The sequence below is a fragment of the Salvelinus fontinalis genome, unplaced genomic scaffold (assembly GCF_029448725.1).
Source record: "Salvelinus fontinalis isolate EN_2023a unplaced genomic scaffold, ASM2944872v1 scaffold_1251, whole genome shotgun sequence".
Taxonomy (NCBI): domain Eukaryota; kingdom Metazoa; phylum Chordata; class Actinopteri; order Salmoniformes; family Salmonidae; genus Salvelinus; species Salvelinus fontinalis.
In genome coordinates this window covers 24,132-48,869 of record NW_026601460.1, presented here as the reverse complement: position 1 = coordinate 48,869, position 24,738 = coordinate 24,132, and the positions used below count along the sequence as shown (strand labels likewise).

At 43.6% G+C, this 24,738-nt stretch overlaps 1 protein-coding gene across 2 annotated transcripts in view; it reads left to right on the top strand.

Moving 5' to 3' along the window:
• Window positions 1-6,406: 6,406 nt before the first annotated feature.
• Window positions 6,407-24,738, top strand: part of LOC129848878 (gastrula zinc finger protein XlCGF17.1-like) — a 42,452-nt gene continuing 24,120 nt past the window's right edge. The window contains exons 1-2 of one of the 2 annotated variants that reach the window (XM_055915976.1): window positions 6,407-6,981; window positions 16,102-20,358. In XM_055915976.1, coding sequence (XP_055771951.1) covers window positions 6,666-6,981; window positions 16,102-16,922 — 1,137 coding nt within the window. In that variant the 5' untranslated portion in view covers window positions 6,407-6,665 and the 3' untranslated portion in view covers window positions 16,923-20,358. Of the gene's footprint in view, window positions 6,982-16,101; window positions 20,359-24,738 lie in introns of those variants that run through there. The other variant, XM_055915977.1, reaches the window with a different exon arrangement.

Here is a 24,738-nt window from a genome sequence, read left to right as displayed (position 1 = left end):
CCGCCTCTCTCCCTTTTCACTCCCTCTCTCCGCCTCTCTCCCTTTTCACTCCCTCTCTCCGCCTCTCTCCCTTTTCTCCCTTTTCACTCCCTCTCTCCGCCTCTCTCCCTTTTCACTCCCTCTCTCCGCCTCTCTCCCTTTTCACTCCCTCTCTCCGCCTCTCTCCCTTTTCACTCCCTCTCTCCGCCTCTCTCCCTTTTCGCTCCCTCTCTCCGCCTCTCTCCCTTTTCACTCCCTCTCTCCGCCTCTCTCCATTTTCACTCCCCTCTCTCCGCCTCTCTCCCTTTTCACTCCCGTCTCTCCCTTTTCACTCCCCTCTCTCCGCCTCTCTCCCTTTTCACACCCTCTCTCCGCCTCTCTCCCTTTTCACTCCCCTCTCTCCGCCTTTCTCCCTTTTAACTCCCCTCTCTCCGCCTCTCTCCCTTTTCACTCCCTCTTTCCGCCTCTCTCCCTTTTCACTCCCTCTCTCCGCCTCTCTCCCTTTTCACTCCCTCTCTCCGCCTCTCTCCCTTTTCACTCCCCCTCTCCGCCTCTCTCCCTTTTCACTCCCTCTCTCCGCCTCTCTGTCAAAGCTTTCCTTAAGTTTGGGTCAGTCACAGTGGTCAGGTATTCTGCCCTTTCTCTGCCTCTCTCCCTTTTCACTCCCCTCTCTCCCTTTTCACTCCCCTCTCTCCCTTTTCACTCCCCTCTCTCCCTTTTCACTCCCTCTCTCTGCCTCTCTCCCTTTTCACTCCCTCTCTCCGCCTCTCTCCCTTTTCGCTCCCTCTCTCCGCCTCTCTCCCTTTTCACTCTCTCTCCGCCTCTCTCCCTTTTCACTCCCCCTCTCCGCCTCTCTCCCTTTTCACTCCCTCCCTCTCCGCCTCTCTCCCTTTTCACTCCCTCCCTCTCCGCCTCTCTCCCTTTTCACTCCCCCTCTCCGCCTCTCTCCCTTTTCACTCCCCCTCTCCGCCTCTCTCCCTTTTCACTCCCTCCCTCTCCGCCTCTCTCCCTTTTCACTCCCTCTCTCTCCCTTTTCACTCCCTCTCTCTCCCTTTTCACTCCCCTCTCTCCGCCTCTCTCCCTTTTCACTCCCCTCTCTCCGCCTCTCTCCCTTTTCACTCCCCTCTCTCCGCTTCTCTCTCTTTTCACTCCCCTCTCTCCGCGTCTCTCCATTTTCACTCCCTCTCTCCACCTCTCTACCTTTTCACTCCCTCTCCCTCTCTAAGAACTTCCCATTTGAATCAATAAGGATTGCAATTGTGGGTGACTATCTGGCTGGAGAAAACTGGGAGACTGGTATTCTGACCTGGGCTGGAGCAGACTGGGAGACTGGTATTCTGACCTGTGCTGGAGCAGACTGGGAGACTGGTATTCTGACCTGTGCTGGAGCAGACTGGGAGACTGGTATTCTGACCTGGGCTGGAGCAGACTGGTAGGCTGGTGCAGTGTCATCAGGCTGTGATGGTGGAGGCCATCCTGTTCTCGGGTTCTGCTTGTGTTATGCCAACCACCAGGTCATTATAACCACCAGGTCATTTTTACCACCAGGTCATTACAACCACCAGGTCATTATTACCACCAGGTCATTATAACCACCAGGTCATTATTACCACCAGGTCATTATTACCACCAGGTCATTAGAACCACCAGGTCATTAGAACCACTAGGTCATTATTACCATTTACATTTACATTTAAGTCATTTAGCAGACGCTCTTATCCAGAGCGACTTACAAATTGGTGCATTCACCTAATGACATCCAGTGGAACAGCCACTTTACAATAGTGCATCTAAATCTTTTAAGGGGGGGGGGGGGGGGGGGGGGGGGGGGCAGAAGGATTGCTTTATCCTAGGTATTCCTTGAAGAGGTGGGGTTTCAGGTGTCTCCGGAAGGTGGTGATTGACTCCGCTGTCCTGGCGTCGTGAGGGAGTTTGTTCCACCATTGGGGTGCCAGAGCAGCGAACAGTTTTGACTGGGCTGAGCGGGAACTGTACTTCCTCAGTGGTAGGGAGGCGAGCAGGCCAGAGGTGGATGAACGCAGTGCCCTTGTTTGGGTGTAGGGCCTGATCAGAGCCTGAAGGTACTGAGGTGCCGTTCCCCTCACAGCTCCGTAGGCAAGCACCATGGTCTTGTAGCGGATGCGAGCTTCAACTGGAAGCCAGTGGAGAGAGCGGAGGAGCGGGGTGACGTGAGAGAACTTGGGAAGGTTGAACACCAGACGGGCTGCGGCGTTCTGGATGAGTTGTAGGGGTTTAATGGCACAGGCAGGGAGCCCAGCCAACAGCGAGTTGCAGTAATCCAGACGGGAGATGACAAGTGCCTGGATTAGGACCTGCGCCGCTTCCTGTGTGAGGCAGGGTCGTACTCTGCGGATGTTGTAGAGCATGAACCTACAGGAACGGGCCACCGCCTTGATGTTAGTTGAGAACGACAGGGTGTTGTCCAGGATCACGCCAAGGTTCTTAGCGCTCTGGGAGGAGGACACAATGGAGTTGTCAACCGTGATGGCGAGATCATGGAACGGGCAGTCCTTCCCCGGGAGGAAGAGCAGCTCCGTCTTGCCGAGGTTCAGCTTGAGGTGGTGATCCGTCATCCACACTGATATGTCTGCCAGACATGCAGAGATGCGATTCGCCACCTGGTCATCAGAAGGGGGAAAGGAGAAGATTAATTGTGTGTCGTCTGCATAGCAGTGATAGGAGAGACCATGTGAGGTTATGACAGAGCCAAGTGACTTGGTGTATAGCGAGAATAGGAGAGGGCCTAGAACAGAGCCCTGGGGGACACCAGTGGTGAGAGCGCGTGGTGAGGAGACAGATTCTCGCCACGCCACCTGGTAGGAGCGACCTGTCAGGTAGGACGCAATCCAAGCGTGGGCCGCGCCGGAGATGCCCAACTCGGAGAGGGTGGAGAGGAGGATCTGATGGTTCACAGTATCGAAGGCAGCCGATAGGTCTAGAAGGATGAGAGCAGAGGAGAGAGAGTTAGCTTTAGCAGTGCGGAGAAGAGCAGTCTCAGTTGAGTGACTAGTCTTGAAACCTGACTGATTTGGATCAAGAAGGTCATTCTGAGAGAGATAGCAGGAGAGCTGGCCAAGGACGGCACGTTCAAGAGTTTTGGAGAGAAAAGAAAGAAGGGATACTGGTCTGTAGTTGTTGACATCGGAGGGATCGAGTGTAGGTTTTTTCAGAAGGGGTGCAACTCTCGCTCTCTTGAAGACGGAAGGGACGTAGCCAGCGGTCAAGGATGAGTTGATGAGCGGGGTGAGGTAAGGGAGAAGGTCTCCGGAAATGGTCTGGAGAAGAGAGGAGGGGATAGGGTCAAGCGGGCAGGTTGTTGGGCGGCCGGCCGTCACAAGACGCGAGATTTCATCTGGAGAGAGAGGGGAGAAAGAGGTCAAAGCACAGGGTAGGGCAGTGTGAGCAGAACCAGCGGTGTCGTTTGACTTAGCAAACGAGGATCGGATGTCGTCGACCTTCTTTTCAAAATGGTTGACGAAGTCGTCTGCAGAGAGGGAGGAGGGGGGGGGGGGAGGGGGAGGAGGATTCAGGAGGGAGGAGAAGGTGGCAAAGAGCTTCCTAGGGTTAGAGGCAGATGCTTGGAATTTAGAGTGGTAGAAAGTGGCTTTAGCAGCAGAGACAGAAGAGGAAAATGTAGAGAGGAGGGAGTGAAAGGATGACAGGTCCGCAGGGAGGCGAGTTTCCCTCATTTCCGCTCGGCTGCCCGGAGCCCTGTTCTGTGAGCTCGCAATGAGTCGTCGAGCCACGGAGCGGGAGGGGAGGACCGAGCCGGCCTGGAGGATAGGGGACATAGAGAGTCAAAGGATGCAGAAAGGGAGGAGAGGAGGGTTGAGGAGGCAGAATCAGGAGATAGGTTGGAGAAGGTTTGGGCAGAGGGAAGAGATGATAGGATGGAAGAGGAGAGAGTAGCGGGGGAGAGAGAGCGAAGGTTGGGACGGCGCGATACCATCCGAGTAGGGGCAGTGTGGGAAGTGTTGGATGAGAGCGAGAGGGAAAAGGATACAAGGTAGTGGTCGGAGACTTGGAGGGGAGTTGCAATGAGGTTAGTGGAAGAACAGCATCTAGTAAAGATGAGGTCAAGCGTATTGCCTGCCTTGTGAGTAGGGGGGGAAGGTGAGAGGGTGAGGTCAAAAGAGGAGAGGAGTGGAAAGAAGGAGGCAGAGAGGAATGAGTCAAAGGTAGACGTGGGGAGGTTAAAGTCACCCAGAACTGTGAGAGGTGAGCCATCCTCAGGAAAGGAGCTTATCAAGGCATCAAGCTCATTGATGAACTCTCCAAGGGAACCTGGAGGGCGATAAATGATAAGGATGTTAAGCTTGAAAGGGCTGGTAACTGTGACAGCATGGAATTCAAAGGAGGCGATAGACAGATGGGTAAGGGGAGAAAGAGAGAATGACCACTTGGGAGAGATGAGGATCCCGGTGCCACCACCCCGCTGACCAGAAGCTCTCGGGGTGTGCGAGAACACGTGGGCAGACGAAGAGAGAGCAGTAGGAGTAGCAGTGTTATCTGTGGTGAGCCATGTTTCCGTCAGTGCCAAGAAGTCGAGGGACTGGAGGGACGCATAGGCTGAGATGAGCTCTGCCTTGTTGGCCGCGGATCGGCAGTTCCAGAGGCTACCGGAGACCTGGAACTCCACGTGGGTCGTGCGGGCTGGGACCACCAGGTTAGGGTGGGCGCGGCCATGCGGTGTGAAGCGTTTGTATGGTCTGTGCAGAGAGGAGAGAACAGGGATAGACAGACACATAGTTGACAGGCTACAGAAGAGGCTACGCTAAAGCAAAGGAGATTAGAATGACAAGTGGGCTACACGTCTCGAATGTTCAGAAAGTTAAGCTTACGTTGCAAAAAATAAAAGTAAAATAAAAGATCTGATTGACTAAAATGATATAGTACTGCTGGCTGGTGAAGTAGCCTGGCTAGCAGTGGCTGCGTTGTTGAAAGTGAAGCTGGCTAGTTAACCTCGACAATTTCTCTAAATTTCTCTAAACTACACAATTATCTTGGATACAAGGACAGCAAAGACAACTAGCTAACACTACGCTAATCAAGTCGTTCCGTTGTAATGTAAGTTTCTACAGTGCTGCTATTCGGTAGAAGTTGGCTAGCTAGCAGTGTTAGCTAGCAGTGTTGGCTAGGTAGGAGGACGGCAGCGCGGCAGGCGAAAATAGCTGGCTAGCTAACCGATAATTACTCAAAGCTACACAATTATCTTAGATACAAAGATAGCAAAGACAACTATGTAGCTAGCTAACACTACACTAATCAAGTCGTTCCGTTGTAATGTAATCGTTTCTACAGTGCTGCTAATCGGTGGCTAGTTGGCTAGCTAGCAGGGTTGACTATCTCACCTCACTTGCTCACATTGTATATAGACATATTTTTCTACTGTATTATTGACTGTATGTTTGTTTTACTCCATGTGTAACTCTGTGTTGTTGTGTGTGTCAAACTGCTTTGTTTTATCTTGGCCAGGTTGCAGTTGTAAATGAGAACTTGTTCTCAACTGGCCGACCTGGTTAAATAAACGAGAAATAAATAACACATAATAATACAAAAATGTAGCAGCAGTATGGACCTAGTCTGTTCATTATATACATCTACATGATGTATTGTTACACCATGTAGGAGCAGTATAGACCTAGTCTGTTCATTATATACATCTACATTATGTATTGTTACACCATGTAGGAGCAGTATAGACCTAGTCTGTTCATTATATACAAATACATGATGTATTGTTACACCATGTAGGAGCAGTATAGACCTAGTCTGTTCATTATATACATCTAGATGATGTATTGTTACACCATGTTGGAGCAGTATAGACCTAGTCTGTTCATTATATACATCTACATGATGTATTGTTTCACCATGTTGGAGCAGTATAGACCTAGTCTGTTCATTATATACATCTGCATGATGTATTGTTACACCATGTAGCAGCAGTATAGACATAGTCTGTTCATTATATACATCTACATGATGTATTGTTACACCATGTAGGAGCAGTATAGACCTAGTCTGTTCATTATATACATCTACATGATGTATTGTTCAACCATGTAGGAGCAGTATAGACCTAGTCTGTTCATTATATACATCTACATGATGTATTGTTACACCATGTAGGAGCAGTATGGACCTACAGTAGCTAGCTACTTATTTAGATTTAGTATGACTCAATGAAACTGCCTTAAATGTGATGTAGTAAACATTTTTTATTCGCACTAATCAATCAACACATTCCTGTCTTTGTATGTCTCAATATAATGGTATTATTTAATTAAATCCATTTACAATAATCTTTGTCTGAAAATAAAATATGATCCTCAACTGCGTTTCCCCTCCAGTCAGTAGACGGCGATGTGCGTCTTTCAGGCGACGCTGCCAGCGTGACGTATAATCTAGTGGACGGTTCTTCATAAACAGCTCGTCAACCACCTCGGTAGCTTGCTAGCCAACATAGCCGAAAGATTCAAGCTATTTATACGCTTTCGGTGTATATTACCGACTGTGTTTTCGACACACTTAGGTCGTATCTACTTGTTAACCTATTTAATTTAATATTACGTTATTTTGTATTAGTCAGCTATAGTAGCTGGTTGGTTAAGTTAGCACTAGCCTAGTCGCTAATGATAGCTAGCTAGCTAACATCCCCGAACATGAGCTCCCTAAACTTCTCCCCTCTTGTTAAAGAAGAGGTCTGCTGGACGGAGAAAGAAGCTCTGGGGCTGAACATTGTCGTGAAAGAGGAGAAGGAAGAAGAGGATGTCACAGTAAAACAAGAAGTAGAAGGTGAGGCTGTTACAGTGAAAGAAGAAGAGAAAGACGTTACAGTGAAAGAAGAGGAAGACGTTACAGTAAAAGAAGAGGACGAGGAAGAGAAAGAGGTGGATGTAGTTTATGGAGTGAAGAAGGAAGGGGAGATTACTGTCACATTGAAAGATGAAGAGGAGATAGGAGATCTGATTAAAACCAGTAAGTACCGCCTTAAAATCGTTTTTTACTTTCGATATTCGGAGTTGGCTCATCAACCTCTTCAACGGAGGGCCCAGGATGATGACTGATATGTCTAGAATCAGACGACGTAGAGAACAAGCTACCCCTTGTTTTCTCCGTTCCGTTTCCAAAAAGTGACTTAACATATATATTTGAGAAGGTTCTATCTGCTGACCGCAGACTGGGGGGCACGGTATGTAGTGATTTTAATGTAGTGATGTTTTACTACACACCGTGCCCCCCAATAGTGCCATGCGAGAGTTGGGTTGGCTACACCAAAGATTATGGATATACTGACAAGATGTCTCTCCGCCCTAACAAGGGGAGTCGTTGTCCACAAAGCGGCACTGCGGGTTGTCTAGCTCCCGCCTATCCATTCTTTGGATTGGTGGATTCATCTTATTATTGTAATCTATTGTTTATATTCTATGAGGGTTGTTGTCGTCAACTGCCTGTATTCAATGGAGAGAGATGCTAAGCTACTAGCATGAATATGCACCGCCTGTATTCAATGGAGAGAGATGCTAAGCTACTAGCATGAATATGCACCGCCTGTATTCAATGGAGAGAGATGCTAAGCTACTAGCATGAATATGCATAGCGATCTGGAGACAACTCCTATAGTGTTTTTATCAAAGTTGTCGGTATGTCACGTGTCCACATAACAACGTAAGCATTACGAAACTTCTGTTAGATCAAGTAAACCTCACGTAGCAAATAAGCCATTCATTTTGTTGTTGACCAAATTGACACTTTCCACATTGTGTTGATAATTGTTTCCACTTGGATACAACCTACTGTAACCTACTGGCATGACCTAGAGAGATACATCCTACTGTAACCTACTGGCATGACCTAGAGAGTTACAACCTACTGTAACCTACTGGCATGACCTAGAGAGATACAACCTACTGTAGCCTACTGGCATGACCTAGAGAGATACAACCTAATGTAACCTACTGGCATGACCTAGAGAGATACATCCTAATGTAACCTACTGGCATGACCTAGAGAGTTACAACCTACTGTAGCTACTGGCATGACCTAGAGAGTTACAACCTACTGTAGCCTACTGGCATGACCTAGAGAGTTACAACCTACTGTAGCCTACTGGCATGACCTAGAGAGTTACAACCTACTGAAGCCTACTGGCATGACCTAGAGAGATACAACCTACTGTAGCCTACTGGCGTGACCTAGAGAGATACAACCTACTGTAGCCTACTGGCATGACCTAGAGAGATACAACCTACTGTAGCCTACTGGCATGACCTAGAGAGTTACAACCTACTGTAACCTACTGGCTTGACCTAGAGAGTTACAACCTGCTGTAACCTACTGGCATGACCTAGAGAGTTACACCCTACTGTAGCCTACTGGCTTGACCTAGAGAGCTAAAGTTGTTCAATACCTGGATTTTAAATGAATATTTTCCAGTAATAATGATAATTTGTGTCTTCCTATCCACATGTGGGATCCCTCTCCTATGTCTTCCTCTCTACACCAATAATAGACAACTACTATGGGTCTCCCAATCACGGCCTGGTGTGATACAGCCTGGATTGGAACCAGGGACTGTAGTGACACCTCTTGCACTGAGATGCAGTGGCTTAGACCGCTGCGTCCGTGTGTATGTTTAACTTTTTAACTGTACTAGAATGTTAAAAGGCCGCTAAAATTTTAAATATCGGTTATCGGTATCGTTTTTTGGGGCAAGGAAAATATTGGCAAAAAAATGATATATCGGTGCATCCCATTATTTTAAAATTGATTATTATTTTTTAAATCCTCATCAATCTACACACAATACCCCATAATGCCATCACAATAGCCCATAATGCCATCACAATACCCCTTAATGCCAAATCAAAAACAGGTTTAGATTTTTTGCAAATGTATTAAAACGATTCCCCAGGATAACTAGTCTCAGAGTAATGTAAGATGTAAGATCCCAGGATAACAAGTCTCAGAGTAATGTTAGATCCCAGGATAACTAGTCTCAGAGTAATGTTAGATCCCAGGATAACTAGTCTCAGAGTAATGTAAGTCTCAGATAGTTTTAACCCATTACAGTCTAAGCCCTGTCTGAGGGGGAGGTTCTTCTAAGCTATATGGAAGTGTTTTAAGGTTTAAACAACATGAAGGGCTTCCCCTGTATTGTACTGTTTTATAAGGTTATACCAAGGATAATTTTGCTATTTGATTTTGAACTGTAAGACCCATGGAAGTATCAACAAAAAATATTTGTCCATACTGCTAGAACCCATAGTAACACATTGGATAACATTCACAACATGGAACAACAGTAACCATAGTAACACATCGGATAACATTCACAACATGGAACAACAGTAACCATAGTAACACATTGGATAACATTCACAACATGGAACAACAGTAACCATAGTAACATTGTTTCCCCCGGAACATCTAAAGGAAGTTTGTTCTGAAGTGTCTGTCTGATATCTAAGAGATGTAAAAAATTATATCTATATTTTTTACATGTCTTTAAGTCTTTAACCCCCTTTTTGTCACTTGTCTTTCCACATTTTGTTACATTACAGCCTTATTCTACAATGGATTAAATAAATAAAAATCCTCATCAGTCTTCACACAATACCCCGTAATGACAAAGAGAAAATAGGTTTGGAGAAAAAATGTCACATTTATTAAAAATAAAAAACAGAAATACCTTATTTACATAAGTATTCAGACCCTTTGCTATGAGACTTGAAATTGACCTCAGGTGCATACTGTTTCCATTGATCATTGTTGAGAGGTTTCTACAACTTGATTGGAGTCCACCTGTGGTAAATTCAATTGATTGACATGATTTGGAAAGGCACGCACCTGTCTGGCTACCACAGCGTTCTGAAGCGATACGCCATCCGATCTGGTTTGGCTTAGTGGGACTATCATTTGTTTTTCAACAGGACAATGACCCAACACACCTCCAGGCTGTGTAAGGGCTATTTTCCCAAAAAGGAGAGTGATGGAGTGCTGCACCAGATGACCTGGCCTTCACTATCACCTGACCTCAACCCAATTGAGATGGTTTGGGATGAGTTCGACCACAGAGTGAAGGAAAGGAGCCAAAAAGTGCTCAGCATATGTGGGAACTCCTTCAAGACTGTTGGAAAAGCATTCCAGGTGAAGCTGGTTGAGAGAATGCCAAGAGTGTGCAAAGCTGTCATCAAGGTGGCTATATTTTGAATTGTTCACCACTTTTTGTTGGTTACTACATGATTCCGTATGTGTTATTTCATAGTTTTGATTTCGTCACTATTATTCTACAATGTAGATCAAATGGTAAAACAAATCATTATAATCCTTGAATGAGTAGGTGTGTCCAAACTTTTGACTGGTACTGTAAATCTCATGAATGTTTTTACATTCAGTTACATGAAGTCACTTTCTTACCACTTCTTCCATAGTCAAACATGTAAGGAAAGATTTTTTAAATCAAAAGGGATGCTGTCAAAAATGTATTGAATTCAAATGGATTTACCCAGCCTACAAAGCACTACAGCCACTCTGTGACAACCAGTTCTGCTCTTTTATTGAGGGATCTAGTCTAGATTAAACTTCATAGGAAGACAGTTTTATCATGTGGAGGTTTCATTTAGGTCTCTGTTTAATGACATACTCTGTGTGTCTTTGCAAGGAGAGAAACCAGACTCTCACTCTGACAGCGGGAAGAGTCCTTCAGGGGAACCAGATCCAGAGACGCCCAAACCAGCGAGACAACACCACTGCTCCCACTGTGAAAATAGTTTTTGCTGGTTAGGGAACCTAAAACTGCATGAGAGGATACATGCCGGAGAAAAGCCGTACCAATGCTCCCAGTGTGGAAATAGTTTTAACTATGTTAACTAACCTGAAAAGGCATGAGAGAATACACACAGGAGAAAAGTATTTTCTGCTCCCAATGTAAAAACAGATTTTCACGAATGGTGTACTTTAAAGCTCATGAGAGGATACAGAGGAGAAAAGTCTTTCCAATGTTCCCTGTGTGAAAAGGGTTTTACCTGGTCAAGTAGCCTGAAGGAGCATAAGAGGTTAAACACAGTAAAAGTCCTACCACTGCTCTCTGTGTGGAAGAACATTCAGAGATCCTGAAATCAAATGAGAGAATAGAAAAGCTGTATTCTGACTTATATTTTTGACTGAGAAGTTGTGTTTTTTGTTTGTGCCACATGAAATCATATTGTGTATGATTACACCTGTCTATATAATGTCCAACAGTTGACAATGCATGTCAGAGCAAACACCAAGCAAAGAGGTCGAATAAATTGTCCTTAGAGCTCCGAGACAGGATTGTGTCGAAGCACAGATCTGGGGAATGGTACCAAAAAACGTCTGCAACATTGAAAGTCCCCAAGAACACAGTGGCCACCATCATTTTTTAATGGAAGAAGTTTGGAAGACTCTTCCTAGAGCTGGCCACCCGGCCAAACTACGCAATCGGGGGAGAAGGGCCTTTGTCAGGGAGGTGACCAAGAACCCGATGGTTACTCTGACAGAGCTCTAGAGTTCCTCTGTTGAGATGGGAGAACCTTCCGGAAGGACAACCATCTCTGCAGCACTCCACCAATCAGGCGTTTGTGGTAGAGTGGCCAGACGGAAGCCACTCCTCAGTAAAAGGCACCTGACAGCCCGCTTGGAGTTTGCCAAAAAGGCACCTAAAGGACTCCCAGACCATGAGAAACAAGATTCTCTGGTCTGATGAAACCAAGATTGAACTCTTTGGCCTAAATGCCTTTTGGAAACCTCCAAGCTGGCTATCATGTGCCTTTTATTAAGGTATATATATATATACATATAGATATATATATATATATATATATATATATATATATATATATATATATAGTCTGTTCAACCTCTCTTTCGTATCGTCCGAGATTCCTAAAGATTGTAAAGCTGCCGTGGTCATCCCCCTCTCCAAAGGGTGTGACACTCTAGACCCAAACTGTTACAGACCTATATCCATCCTGCCCTGCCTTTCTAAAGTCTTCGAAAGCCAAGTTAACAAACAAGATCACTAATCATTTCGAATCCCACTGTACCTTCTCCGCTGTGAAATCCAGTTTCCGAGCTGGTCACGGGTGCACCTCAGCCACGCTCAACATTTACATTTAAGTCATTTAGCAGACGCTCTTATCCAGAGCGACTTACATTTAACCTTTATTTAACTAGGCAAGTCAGTTAAGAACAAACTCTTATTTTCAATGACGGCCTAGGAACAGTGGGTTAACTGCCTTGTTCAGGGGCAGAACGACAGATTTGTACCTTGTCAGCTCGGGGATTTGAACTTGCAACCTTTCGGTTACTAGCCCAACGCTCTAACCACTAGGCTACCCTGCCGCCCGCTCAAGGTACTATACAATATCATAACCTCCATCGATAAAAGACAGTACTGTGCAGCCGTCTTCATCGACCTGGCCAAGGCTTTCGACTCTGTCAATCACCGTATTCTTATCAGCAGACTCAACAGCCGAGAAGAACAACCTATCAATCAACAACCGATCGCTGCCCACACCCGCCCGACTAGCACCACTACTCTGGACGGTTCTGACTTAGAATATGTGGACAACTATAAATATCTAGGTGTCTGGCTAGACTGTAAACTCTCCTACCAGACTAATATTAAGCATTTCCAATCCAAAATTAAATCTAGAATTGGCTTCCTATTTCGCAACAAAGCCTCCTTCACTCACACTGCCAAACATACCCTCGTAAAACTGACTATCCTACCGATCCTTGACTTCAGTGATGTCATTTACAAAATAGCCTCCAACACTGTACTCAGCAAACTGGATGCAGTCCATCACAGTGCCATCCGTTTTGTCACCAAAGCCCCATATACCACCCACCACTAGGACCTGTATGCTCTCGTCGGCTGGCCCTCGCTACATATTCGTCGCCAAACCAACTGGCTCCAGGTCATCTATAAGTCTTTGCTAGGCCGCCTTAACTCAGATCACTGGTCACCATAGCAACACCCACCCATAGCACGTGCTCCAGGAAGTATATCTCACTGGTCATCCACAAAACCAACACCTACTTTGGCCACATTTCCTTACAGTTCTCTGCTGCCAATGACTGGAACGAAGTGCAAAAATCGCCGAAGCTGGAGACTTATATTTCCCTCACTAACTTTAAACATCAGCTATCTGAGCAGCTTACCGATCGCTGCAGCTGTACACAGCCCATCTGTAAATAGTCCATCCAACTGCCTACCTCATCCCCATGTTTTTATTACATTTTCTCGCTTTTGCACACCAGTATTTCTACTTGCACAACATCATCTGCGCATCTATCACTCCAGTGTTAATATGCTAAATTGTAATTACTTTACTACTTTACTTTACGCTACTATGGCCTATTTATTGCATTACCTCCTTACTCCATTTGCACACACTGTATATAGACTTTCTATTGTGTTATTGACTCTATGTTTGTTTATCCCAAGTGTATGTAACTCTGTTGTTTTTTTGTCGCACTGCTTTGCTTTATCTTGGCAGGTCGCGGTTGTAAATGAGAACTTGTTCTCGACTGGCCTACCTGGTTAAATAAAGGTGAAATACAAAGAAATCTTAACTTTATTAGCAACACCCAAATGTATACTGTCATTAACCTTTCACGAGTATCTACCCCGGGTCCGGGAGCACCCCCTACCCCCCCCACACTGAGTAGCATAGCCTGGCATAGCGTCACAATTAAATAGTAGCATCTAAATATCATTAAATCACAAGTCCAAGACACCTAATGAAAGATACAGATCTTGTGAATAAAGCCACCATTTCAGATTTTCAAATGTTTTACAGGGAAGACAAAATATGTAAATCTATTAGCTAACCACGTTAGCAAAAGACACCACTTTTCTAACTCCATCAGTTTCTTACTCCATCAGGTGCTATCACCAATTCGGCTAAACTAAGATATTGATAGCCACTAACCAAGAAAAAAACTCATCAGATGACAGTCTGATAACATATTTATGGTATAGGATAGGTTTTGTTAGAAAAATGTGCATATATCAGGTAGATATCATAGTTTACAATTGCACCCACCGTCACAAATGGACTAGAATAAATACATAGAGCAACGTGTTTACCTAATTACTAATCATCAAACATTTCGTAAAAATACACAGCATACACTAATCGAAAGACACAGATCCTGTGAATACAGACAATATTTCAGATTTTCTAAGTGTCTTACAGCGAAAACACAATAAATCGTTATATTAGCATACCACATATGCAAACGTTACCAGAGCATTGATTCTAGCCAAAGAGAGCGATAACGTAAACATCGCCAAAATATATTAATTTTTTCACTAACCTTCTCAGAATTCTTCAGATGACACTCCTGTAACATCACAACATACATATACAGTTTGTTCGAAAATGTGCATATTTAGCCACCAAAATCATGGTTAGACAATGACAAAAGTTGCCCAGCTGGTCAGACAATGTCGTGCGCCATATTAGACAGTGATCTAGTCGTATACATAAATACTCATAAACGTGACTAAAAATATAGGGTGGACAGCGATTGATAGACAATTTAATTCTTAATACAATCGCTGATTTACATTTTTTTAATTATCCTTACTTTTCAATACAGTTTGCGCCAAGCGAAGCTACGTCTAACAAGATGGCGTCATAAGCTATTAAAATTTTTCGACAGAAACACGATTTTTCATAATAAATTGTTCCTACTTTGAGCTGTTCTTCCATCAGAATCTTGGGCAAAGAATCCTTTCTTGGGTCTAATCGTCTTTTGGTCGAAAGCTGTCCTCTTGCCATGTGGAAATGCCAACTGCGTTCGGCATGAACTGGAAACCTGCCCGGCGCTTCAAAGTGTCTCAGGAATAAATGTCCCAAAATGCGCACTAAACTGATATAAATTGCTATAAAACGGTTTAAATTAACTACCTTATGATATTTTTAACTCCTATAACGAGTAAAAACATGACCTGAGAAATATTACTGGCTACACTAATGCTTGGAAAAAGAGCAGGTCGGTGTCCACCGTGCGCCCGACGCAGCTGGAAAAGAGTTCCTACCTACAGGTTTTTTTCATTTATAGTGGCTGTGATTGCGCAATCGATACCATTCAAATCGTCATCACGTAAAGGCATCCAGGGGAAGACGTAAGCAGTGTCCGTATCCTGATAGCGTTCACAGTGGCCTTTAAACTGACTCCAGATCAGGGGCCAAAATGTGTGAAATCTGACTCCATGTCAGGGAAATTGCTGTAGAATGAGTTCTGTTCCACTCAGAGACAAAATTCCAACGCCTATAGAAACTAGAGTGTTTTCTATCCAATAATAGCAATAATATGCATATTGTACGAGCAACAATTTAGTAGGAAGCCGTTTAATCTGTAATGCAATTATGCTAATGAGAAAACAGCACCCCCTGTAGTCGCAAGAAGTTAACGGGGTTCTTCAATAATTACACATAATTCTTAATACTGTAGCACACATTTATATTAAGCAGGACATTCAAATGAGCCTTACAATTATAATCCAAAGTAGTGTGAAATGTACTCATAATCAACCTGGAAATAGAGGTTACTCCCCTGAGTTTTCCCCCATTCGCATTCAGAATACATTGTGAAAAACTAAAAGCTTTGCTGACCATTTTTGCTCCAGGCAGATATACTACATCCATAACTTGTGGTTTCCTCATTAGCAGATATACTACATCCATTACTATCGGTTTCCTCATTAGCAGGGAGGTGTTTCTGCAATCAAATTGTGTGCGCATCGCCCTTGTGCCGCAATTTTATTAAACACAGAAAGGGGCCTATATTGGAGACCAAAAGTCGTCTGGCACACTGCTTAGAGTTTCAACAACATGAATAACTTATTTCTAGTCTACAATCATTGATGTTACTACTAATGTGAAAACAAGACAATATATGACTATTATTGCTCATTTTAAGACAATTGTCAAATAATTTTAACATTCATTACAGACGTCAATTGTTGTAAAACATCATGGCTACGCTGTCGGCATCACCTTTTACAGTGGATTTCCACTGTTGTGGACCTTTAATCATCTGACTTTGTTGTTCACACAGGAGAGATACGGGACTATCGTGGATCCTCTGGGGAGCCTCAACAACCTCATGATGCTGACGAGGCAGAGAAGAGTCTCTCCAGATCAGAACGCCTCAATAAACACCTGCAGAGATCCACAGGGAAGAGAACTCACTGCTGCTCTGACTGTGGGAAGAGATTCACCTCATCAGGCATTAAAATTCATCAAAGGATCCACACAGGAGAGAAATCTTATAGCTGTGATCAATGTGGGAAGAGTTTTTGTCAATCTAGTGATCTGACGGTGCACCAGAGAACACACACAGGAGAGAAACCATATAGCTGTGATCAATGTGGGAAGAGTTTTTCTTCTTCTGGCTATCTAACTATACACCATAGAACACACACGGGAGAGAAACCTTATAGCTGTGGTCAATGTGGGAAGAGATTCACCTCATCAGTAAAACTTAAAATACATCAAAGACATCACACAAGAGAGAAACCATATGGCTGTGCACAATGTGGGAAGAGTTTTTGTCAATCTAGTGATCTGACGGTGCACCAGAGAACACACACAGGAGAGAAACCTTATAGCTGTGATCAATGTGGGAAGAGTTTTGTTCGATCTGACCAGCTCACAGTGCACCAGAGAATACACACAGGAGAGAAACCTTATAGCTGTGGTCAATGTGGGAAGCGTTTTCGTCAATCTGGAGATCTGACAGTGCACCAGAGAATACACACAGGAGAGAAACAGTTTAGCTGTGATCAATGTGGGAAGAGTTTTGTTCGATCTGGCCATCTAACAGTGCACCAGAGAACACACACAGGAGAGAAACCTCTTAGCTGTGACCAGAGATAATCTGATAATAGATCTCTGATCAAATATCAGAAAATGTATATATGAAGGAGTTGTTTCATGATATCAATGAATTAATGTCACAATGTAGAATGTTTTAACATTGTAGTTGGAGTATTTTAATGTCTCAATGTAGAATGTTTTAATATATAGGATATTAATATACTCTGCAGTCAGTCAGTCAGAATGTCACAATGTAGAACCCTAAACGTTTGCCCCCTTATCAATTGGTTTCAACATGATATGGATATTAGGCTCATTGGGGGAAATCCAGGCTCTGAATTGAAAGAGTACTATTTATGTGATTCAACACAAAGTGACTAACAAAAAAAGAGTTGTCCTCTAACCAGTGATGTACACATTATTTCCAGAATCAACTGATTTCAACATGGTATCGATGAGTTATGACAAATAAGTGTTGTGTTCCTTTGTTTAGCGACCCCTAAATTTAAATGCATCACTCCAATATGTAGCTGACTGTCTTCTGCAGGTTGTCCTCTAACCAGTGAGGTAAAATATATCTCCCATTTCCATGTTTTTTTGTTGTTGTTAGTTTCAACAGCACCTACAACCTGATTTCCCCCTTAATCGATATCAGTGATTTATTGCTACTTGTCAAAACAACAGTGTTTTTGGTGCTTGTGCAGTTTATAAGGAGCTTGTTTTAAAAAAGACAATTATTGTGGCTTATGTTTGTGTATATACCACATGTTAGGTTTTCAATTTATCCCAAACTGTTTCTGCATATTGGTTATTGATTTGGACACTTTAAAACTGTGTTTTGACATTGGGCTATCCCACCTAGCAAAATGTAATTGAAAAGACGTTGAAAATAATACTATGCAATCAAATATTTCATATTTACATTTCATGAAACATTTAGTAATGAAAATTATTCAGCACAACATGACAACAACATGGCAACAACATGGTAGCAGCACAACATGACAACAACATGACAACAACATGGTAGCAGCACAACATGACAACAACATGGTAGCAGAACAACATGACAACAACATGACAACAACATGACAACAACATGGTATCAACACAACATGACAACAACATGGTAGCAGCACAACATGACAACAACATGGTAGCAGCACAACATGACAACAACATGACAACAACATGGTAGCAGCACAACATGACAACAACATGGTAGCAGCACAACATGACAACAACATGGCAACAACATGGTAGCAGCACAACATGACAACAACATGGCAACAACATGGTAGCAGCACAACATGACAACAACATGACAACAACATGGTAGCAGCACAACATGACAACAACATGGTAGCAGAACAACATGACAACAACATGACAACAACATGACAACAACATGGTATCAACACAACATGACAACAACATGGTAGCAGCACAACATGACAACAACATGGTAGCAGAACAACATGACAACAACATGACAACAACATGGTAGCAGCACAACATGACAACAACATGGTAGCAGCACAACATGACAACAACATGGTAGCAGCACAACATGACAACAACATGGTAGCAACACAACATGACAACAACATGACAACAACATGGTAGCAGCACAACATGACAACAACATGGTAGCAGCACAACATGACAACAACATGACAACAACATGGTAGCAGCACAACATGACAGCAACATGGTAGCAACACAACATGACAACATGGTAGCAGCACAACATGACAACAACATGACAACAACATGACAACAACATGGTAGCAGCACAACATGACAACAACATGGTAGAAGCACAACATGACAACAACATGGTAGCAACACAACATGACAACAACATGGCAACAACATGGTAGCAGCACAACATGACAACAACATGGTAGCAGCACAACATGACAACAACATGGTAGAAGCACAACATGACAACAACATGGTAGCAACACAACATGACAACATGGTAGCAGCACAACATGACAACAACATGACAACAACATGGTAGCAGCACAACATGACAACAACATGGCAACATCACAACATGGTAGCAGGACAACATGACAACAACATGACAACAACATGGCAGCAGCACAACATGACAACAACATGACAACAACATGGTAGCAGCACAACATGACAACAACATGGTAGCAGCACAACATGAGAACAACATGGTAGCAGCACAACATGACAACAACATGACAACAACATGGTAGCAGCACAACATGACAACAACATGGTAGCAGCACAACATGACAACAACATAGTAGTAACACAACATGACAACAACATGACAACAACATGACAACAACATGACAACAACATGGTAGCAGCACAACATGACAACATGGTAGCAGCACAAAGCATTGTACAAACATTATTGGCCACAGACAACAGCACAAAGAGGAAGAAGGTAGAGACAACTATACATCAGGCAAAGCAGCCACAACTGACAACTGACATTATATTGTCAGGATTGGAGTTACATTTTTTTTTTTTTTGTTTTTTCTTCATTATTTATTTATCCTTTATTTAACCAGGTAGGCAAATTGAGAACACGTTCTCATTTACAATTGCGACCTGGCCAAGATAAAGCAAAGCAGTTCGACACATACAACAACACATAGTTACACATGGAGTAAAAACAAACATATAGTCAATAATACAGTGAAAAAAATACAAAAAATAAGTCTATATACAATGTGAGCAAGTGAGGTGAGATAAGGGAGGTGAAGGCAAACAGATATGTATAAATAAATAAAAATATAACTTGGATAATAAAATAAATAAAAGATATGTGAAGAAAAGGTGTAAATATATATATATACAGGACACGACACGACAACACGGAAAAATACGTCTGAACTGCTAAGCCACCTTGGTATTAACTAGGTATTAATTTATTAAAATGTTATTAATTAAGCAGACTCATATCAAACCAACAACCCTGGCGTTGCGTGCGCCATGCTTTACCAACTGAGCTACACGGAACTATTATATCATTATATATTCATAATGTACATATTCACATGTAGCTACAGGTCTGCATAGACGAAAGTATTGGCTGTAAGAAGTCAGACAAAACATATTTGCTCATCTTTAAATTAATAAACAATGTAGCGAATATTTTTTCTAAACTGCGTTACTCATTCCAGTCAGCTGACGGCGATATGCGTCTTCAGATGGTGACGTCATATCTAGTGGACCACACGACACCGGAAGCTGTTTCAACAACACGGATGCTGACTCATTCAACCATCTCCGTAGCCTGGTAGCCAACATACAACCGAAAACATTGAAGCTCTTTGGACCATTATTGATCTCGGTGTTTTTAACACAATCCTCTTTACGTATCTACTATTTAACTTAAGCGTAACTTGTTTGCTCAATTTACACATTTGTTGATTATACTGAACCTAAGCTAATCGTCAATGCTAGCTAGCCCACCATGAGCTCTCCAAGCTACTCTCCTCCTGCTAAAGAAGAGGTCTGCTGGACGGAGAAAGAGGGTCTGTGGCTGAACGTTGTCGTGAAAGAAGAGGGGGAAGAGGAGGATGTTTCCGTAAAAGGAGAGGAAGATGCTTTCAGAATGAAAGAGGAGGAAGAGGAGGCTATCAGTATCACGTTTAAAGAAGAGGGAGAACCTTTTGGAGTGGGAGAGGAGGCTATCTCAATAAAAGAGGAGGAGGAAGACGTTTGGAGAGACGAAGAGGGAGAGGAAGAGGAGACTGAAGATCTGATTAACACCAGTGAGTACTGTCTTAAAAACACAGCCAGAAACTCTGCAGTTGTTGAACTAATGTGTGGTTTTAAAGCCAAAGGGGCATTTGCACTGAAAATGTGCTCCTCACCAGAACCCCAAATATAAGCTTGTAAAGCTCCGTTGCGTGTAAACAATGCAAATGTTAACAAACACTGTATTTGACGCAAAACGTATTTAAAACGATCATTTTGATCTCATGGTCGGTCCTTGCATCCACAGCTCTGTCTATGAATTAGAGTTGTTCCATTCCTTCAAGCCCGCAGCTACTCTCCCCTGTCTGTTCATTAGGACAGTGGAGACTGAATTAGAGTTGTTCCATTCCTTCAAGCCCTCAGCTACTCTCCCCTATCTGTTCATTAGGACAGTGGAGACTGAATTAGAGTTGTTCCATTCCTTCAAGCCCTCAGCTACTCTCCCCTATCTGTTCATTAGGACAGTGGAGACTGAATTAGAGTTGTTCCATTCCTTCAAGCCCTCCGCTACTCTCCCCTATCTGTTCATTAGGACAGTGGAGACTGAATTAGAGTTGTTCCATTCCTTCAAGCCCTCCGCTACTCTCCCCTGTCTGTTCATTAGGACAGTGGAGACTGAATTAGAGTTGTTCCATTCCTTCAAGCCCTCCGCTACTCTCCCCTATCTGTTCATTAGGACAGTGGAGACTGAATTAGAGTTGTTCCATTCCTTCAAGCCCTCCGCTACTCTCCCCTGTCTGTTCATGAGGACAGTGGAGACTGAATTAGAGTTGTTCCATTCCTTCAAGCCCTCCGCTACTCTCCCCTATCTGTTCATGAGGACAGTGGAGACTGAATTAGAGTTGTTCCATTCCTTCAAACCCACCGCTACTCTCCCCTATCTGTTCATAAGGACAGTGGAGATATAAAACGTTTAAGTACCAAATCAAGTGTTATTGGTCACATACACATGGTTAGCAGACGTTAATGAAATGACATTTTATTTCTTCGGCCTCCTGAGGTTGAAGAGACGCTGTTGCACCTTCTTCACTACACTGTCTGACCATTTCAGTTTGTGATGTGTACGCCGAGGAACTGAAAAGTTTCCGCCTTCTCCTCTACCCTCGGCTACACTCCCCTATCTTTTTATTAGGACACTGAAGCGTTTAATGACCAATAACAGGGGAGGTTCACATTTTTTAGAGGTATGAGGGGTATGGCTCTACCTTTCTCACTCATTATTATTCATGATCCATTCATGATTATCCCTAATCGTGTTAGCATCCACATTAATATACAAGTGTTCAGAAACATATTCTATTCTTGTGTGACACGATACATTATTTACCGTTCATTTCTGTTGGGTACAACATCATCTGAAACGCAACCAAAACAAACTGCAAATGCATCCAACATGTTTGTAGAGTCACAAGCTTGATGTAGTTATTATGTTGTAGGAATGTGAGACCAAATACTACACTTATGACTACTTCAATACACATAGAAGTGAATTTTGGCCAAATACTTATGACGCATTCAAATGTGAGAGACTAGATACATGAAGTCATTTTATTTCTAAATGGTAGAACAGATACCCTGAAAATACCCTCAAATAAAAGGTGACGTTCTGGGCTGTCTCATATGAAGCATTTGATCTCATATCTAAAATTCTGGAGTACAGAGTCACATTAAACTGTTATCTTCCCTGTCTGAGTAAATACGTAGGGGAGTATATATCGTTTATTTAAGCAATTAGGCCCCTATACCACAGGTATGTCAAAACATTTATTTTTACTGCTCTAATTACCTTGGTAACCTGTTTATAATAGCAATAAGGCACCCCGGGGGTTTGTGGTATATGGCCAATATACCACGGCTAAGGGCTGTTCTTAGGCACAGTCCAACTCCCATATTACCTGCCCTCTTTACTAACCTGTAAGAGTAGGAGTTACCCTACCCAATCACAGGGATGGATAGCTGGACATTCCAACTGCTGCTACAGACGTAGGAAAAACAGCTGAGGCATTCCATGTCATTTCAGCAACTGATCTCTGAGGAAATGAAGCTAATTGATTAGCCCTTTTGATTTATAAGGATTCACATACTATTCTATAAATATAGTGTCCAACATCCAATTAGGACCAAACTTCTTCCTACCTTTTGAGTAGACATTAGGAATCCAACAACCAGTATATATTTTTTAATAGACAGCTACTATCTATCTACTTAAATTTGGAATAAAAAGGTCCCACGGTTGTGTCAAGTGTTTTTGGAGAGACAGAAAGGAGAGGGGGACCCTTGTCCTCCATTACTACTGTACTGCTAATATTCACAAGATAACCTTTTGGGTTTTTACACTAAAAAATAAATATATATATATTTCAGACAATGACGGCCTAGGAACATTCATAGAGGAGGAAGGACCGGTGTGTTCCTTTATGGAAAAGAACTCATGTCAAACACCATCCCTGGTCTCCTTAGTCTGTGCTCCACTACCATCCCTAGTCTCCTTAGTCTGTGCTCCACTACCATCCCTAGTCTCCTTAGTCTGTGCTCCACTACCATCCCTGGTCTCCTTAGTCTGTGCTCCACTACCATCCCTGGTCTCCTTAGTCTGTGCTCCACTACCATCCCTGGTCTCCTTAGTCTGTGCTCCACTACCATCCCTGGTCTCCTTAGTCTGTGCTCCACTACCATCCCTGGTCTCCTTAGTCTGTGCTCCACTACCATCCCTGGTCTCCTTAGTCTGTGCTCCACTACCATCCCTGGTCTCCTTAGTCTGTGCTCCACTACCATCCCTGGTCTCCTTAGTCTGTGCTCCACTACCATCCCTGGTCTCCTTAGTCTGTGCTCCACTACCATCCCTGGTCTCCTTAGTCTGTGCTCCACTACCATCCCTGGTCTCCTTAGTCTGTGCTCCACTACCATCCCTGGTCTCCTTAGTCTGTGCTCCACTACCATCCCTGGTCTCCTTAGTCTGTGCTCCACTACCATCCCTGGTCTCCTTAGTCTGTGCTCCACTACCATCCCTGGTCTCCTTAGTCTGTGCTCCACTACCATCCCTGGTCTCCTTAGTCTGTGCTCCACTACCATCTCTGGTCTCCTTAGTCTGTGCTCCACTACCATCCCTGGTCTCCTTAGTCTGTGCTCCACTACCATCCCTGGTCTCCTTAGTCTGTGCTCCACTACCATCCCTGGTCTCCTTAGTCTGTGCTCCACTACCATCCCTGGTCTCCTTAGTCGGTGCTCCACTACCACCCCTGGTCTCCTTAGTCTGTGCTCCACTACCATCCCTGGTCTCCTTAGTCTGTGCTCCACTACCATCCCTGGTCTCCTTAGTCTGTGCCCCTACCATCCCTGGTCTCCTTAGTCTGTGCTCCACTACCATCCCTGGTCTCCTTAGTCTGTGCCCCTACCATCCCTGGTCTCCTTAGTCTGTGCTCCATTACCATCCCTGGTCTCCTTAGTCTGTGCTCCACTACCATCCCTGGTCTCCTTAGTCTGTGCTCCACTACCATCCCTGGTCTCCTTAGTCTGTGGCCCTACCATCCCTGGTCTCCTTAGTCTGTGTGTTTTATTCTAAAATGTATCACAATACCCCATTATGCCAAAGCAAAAACAGGTTTAGATTTTTTGCAAATATATTGAAACTATTCCCCAGGATAACTAGTCTCAGAGTAATGTAAGATCCCAGGATAACTAGTCTCAGAGTAATGTAAGATCCCAGGATAACTAGTCTCAGAGTAATGTAAGATCCCAGGATAACTAGTCTCAGAGTAATGTAAGATCCCAGGATAACTAGTCTCAGAGTAATGTAAGATCCCAGGATAACTAGTCTCAGAGTAATGTAAGATCCCAGCATAACTAGTCTCAGAGTAATGTAAGATCCCAGCATAACTAGTCTGAGTAATGTAAGATCCCAGGATAACTAGTCTGAGTCATGTAAGATCCCAGCATAACTAGTCTCAGAGTAATGTAAGATGCTTGGAAAAAGAAGCTGAAAAGAATAACAGAACGGCACCATTAGAACTAAAATGTGTCGCCTGGATGTCAGACCCCCAACCCTCCAAACTGAAAATAAATAATAAAATGTGTATCCTGGATGTCAGACCCCCAACCCTCCAAACTGTAAATAAATAAT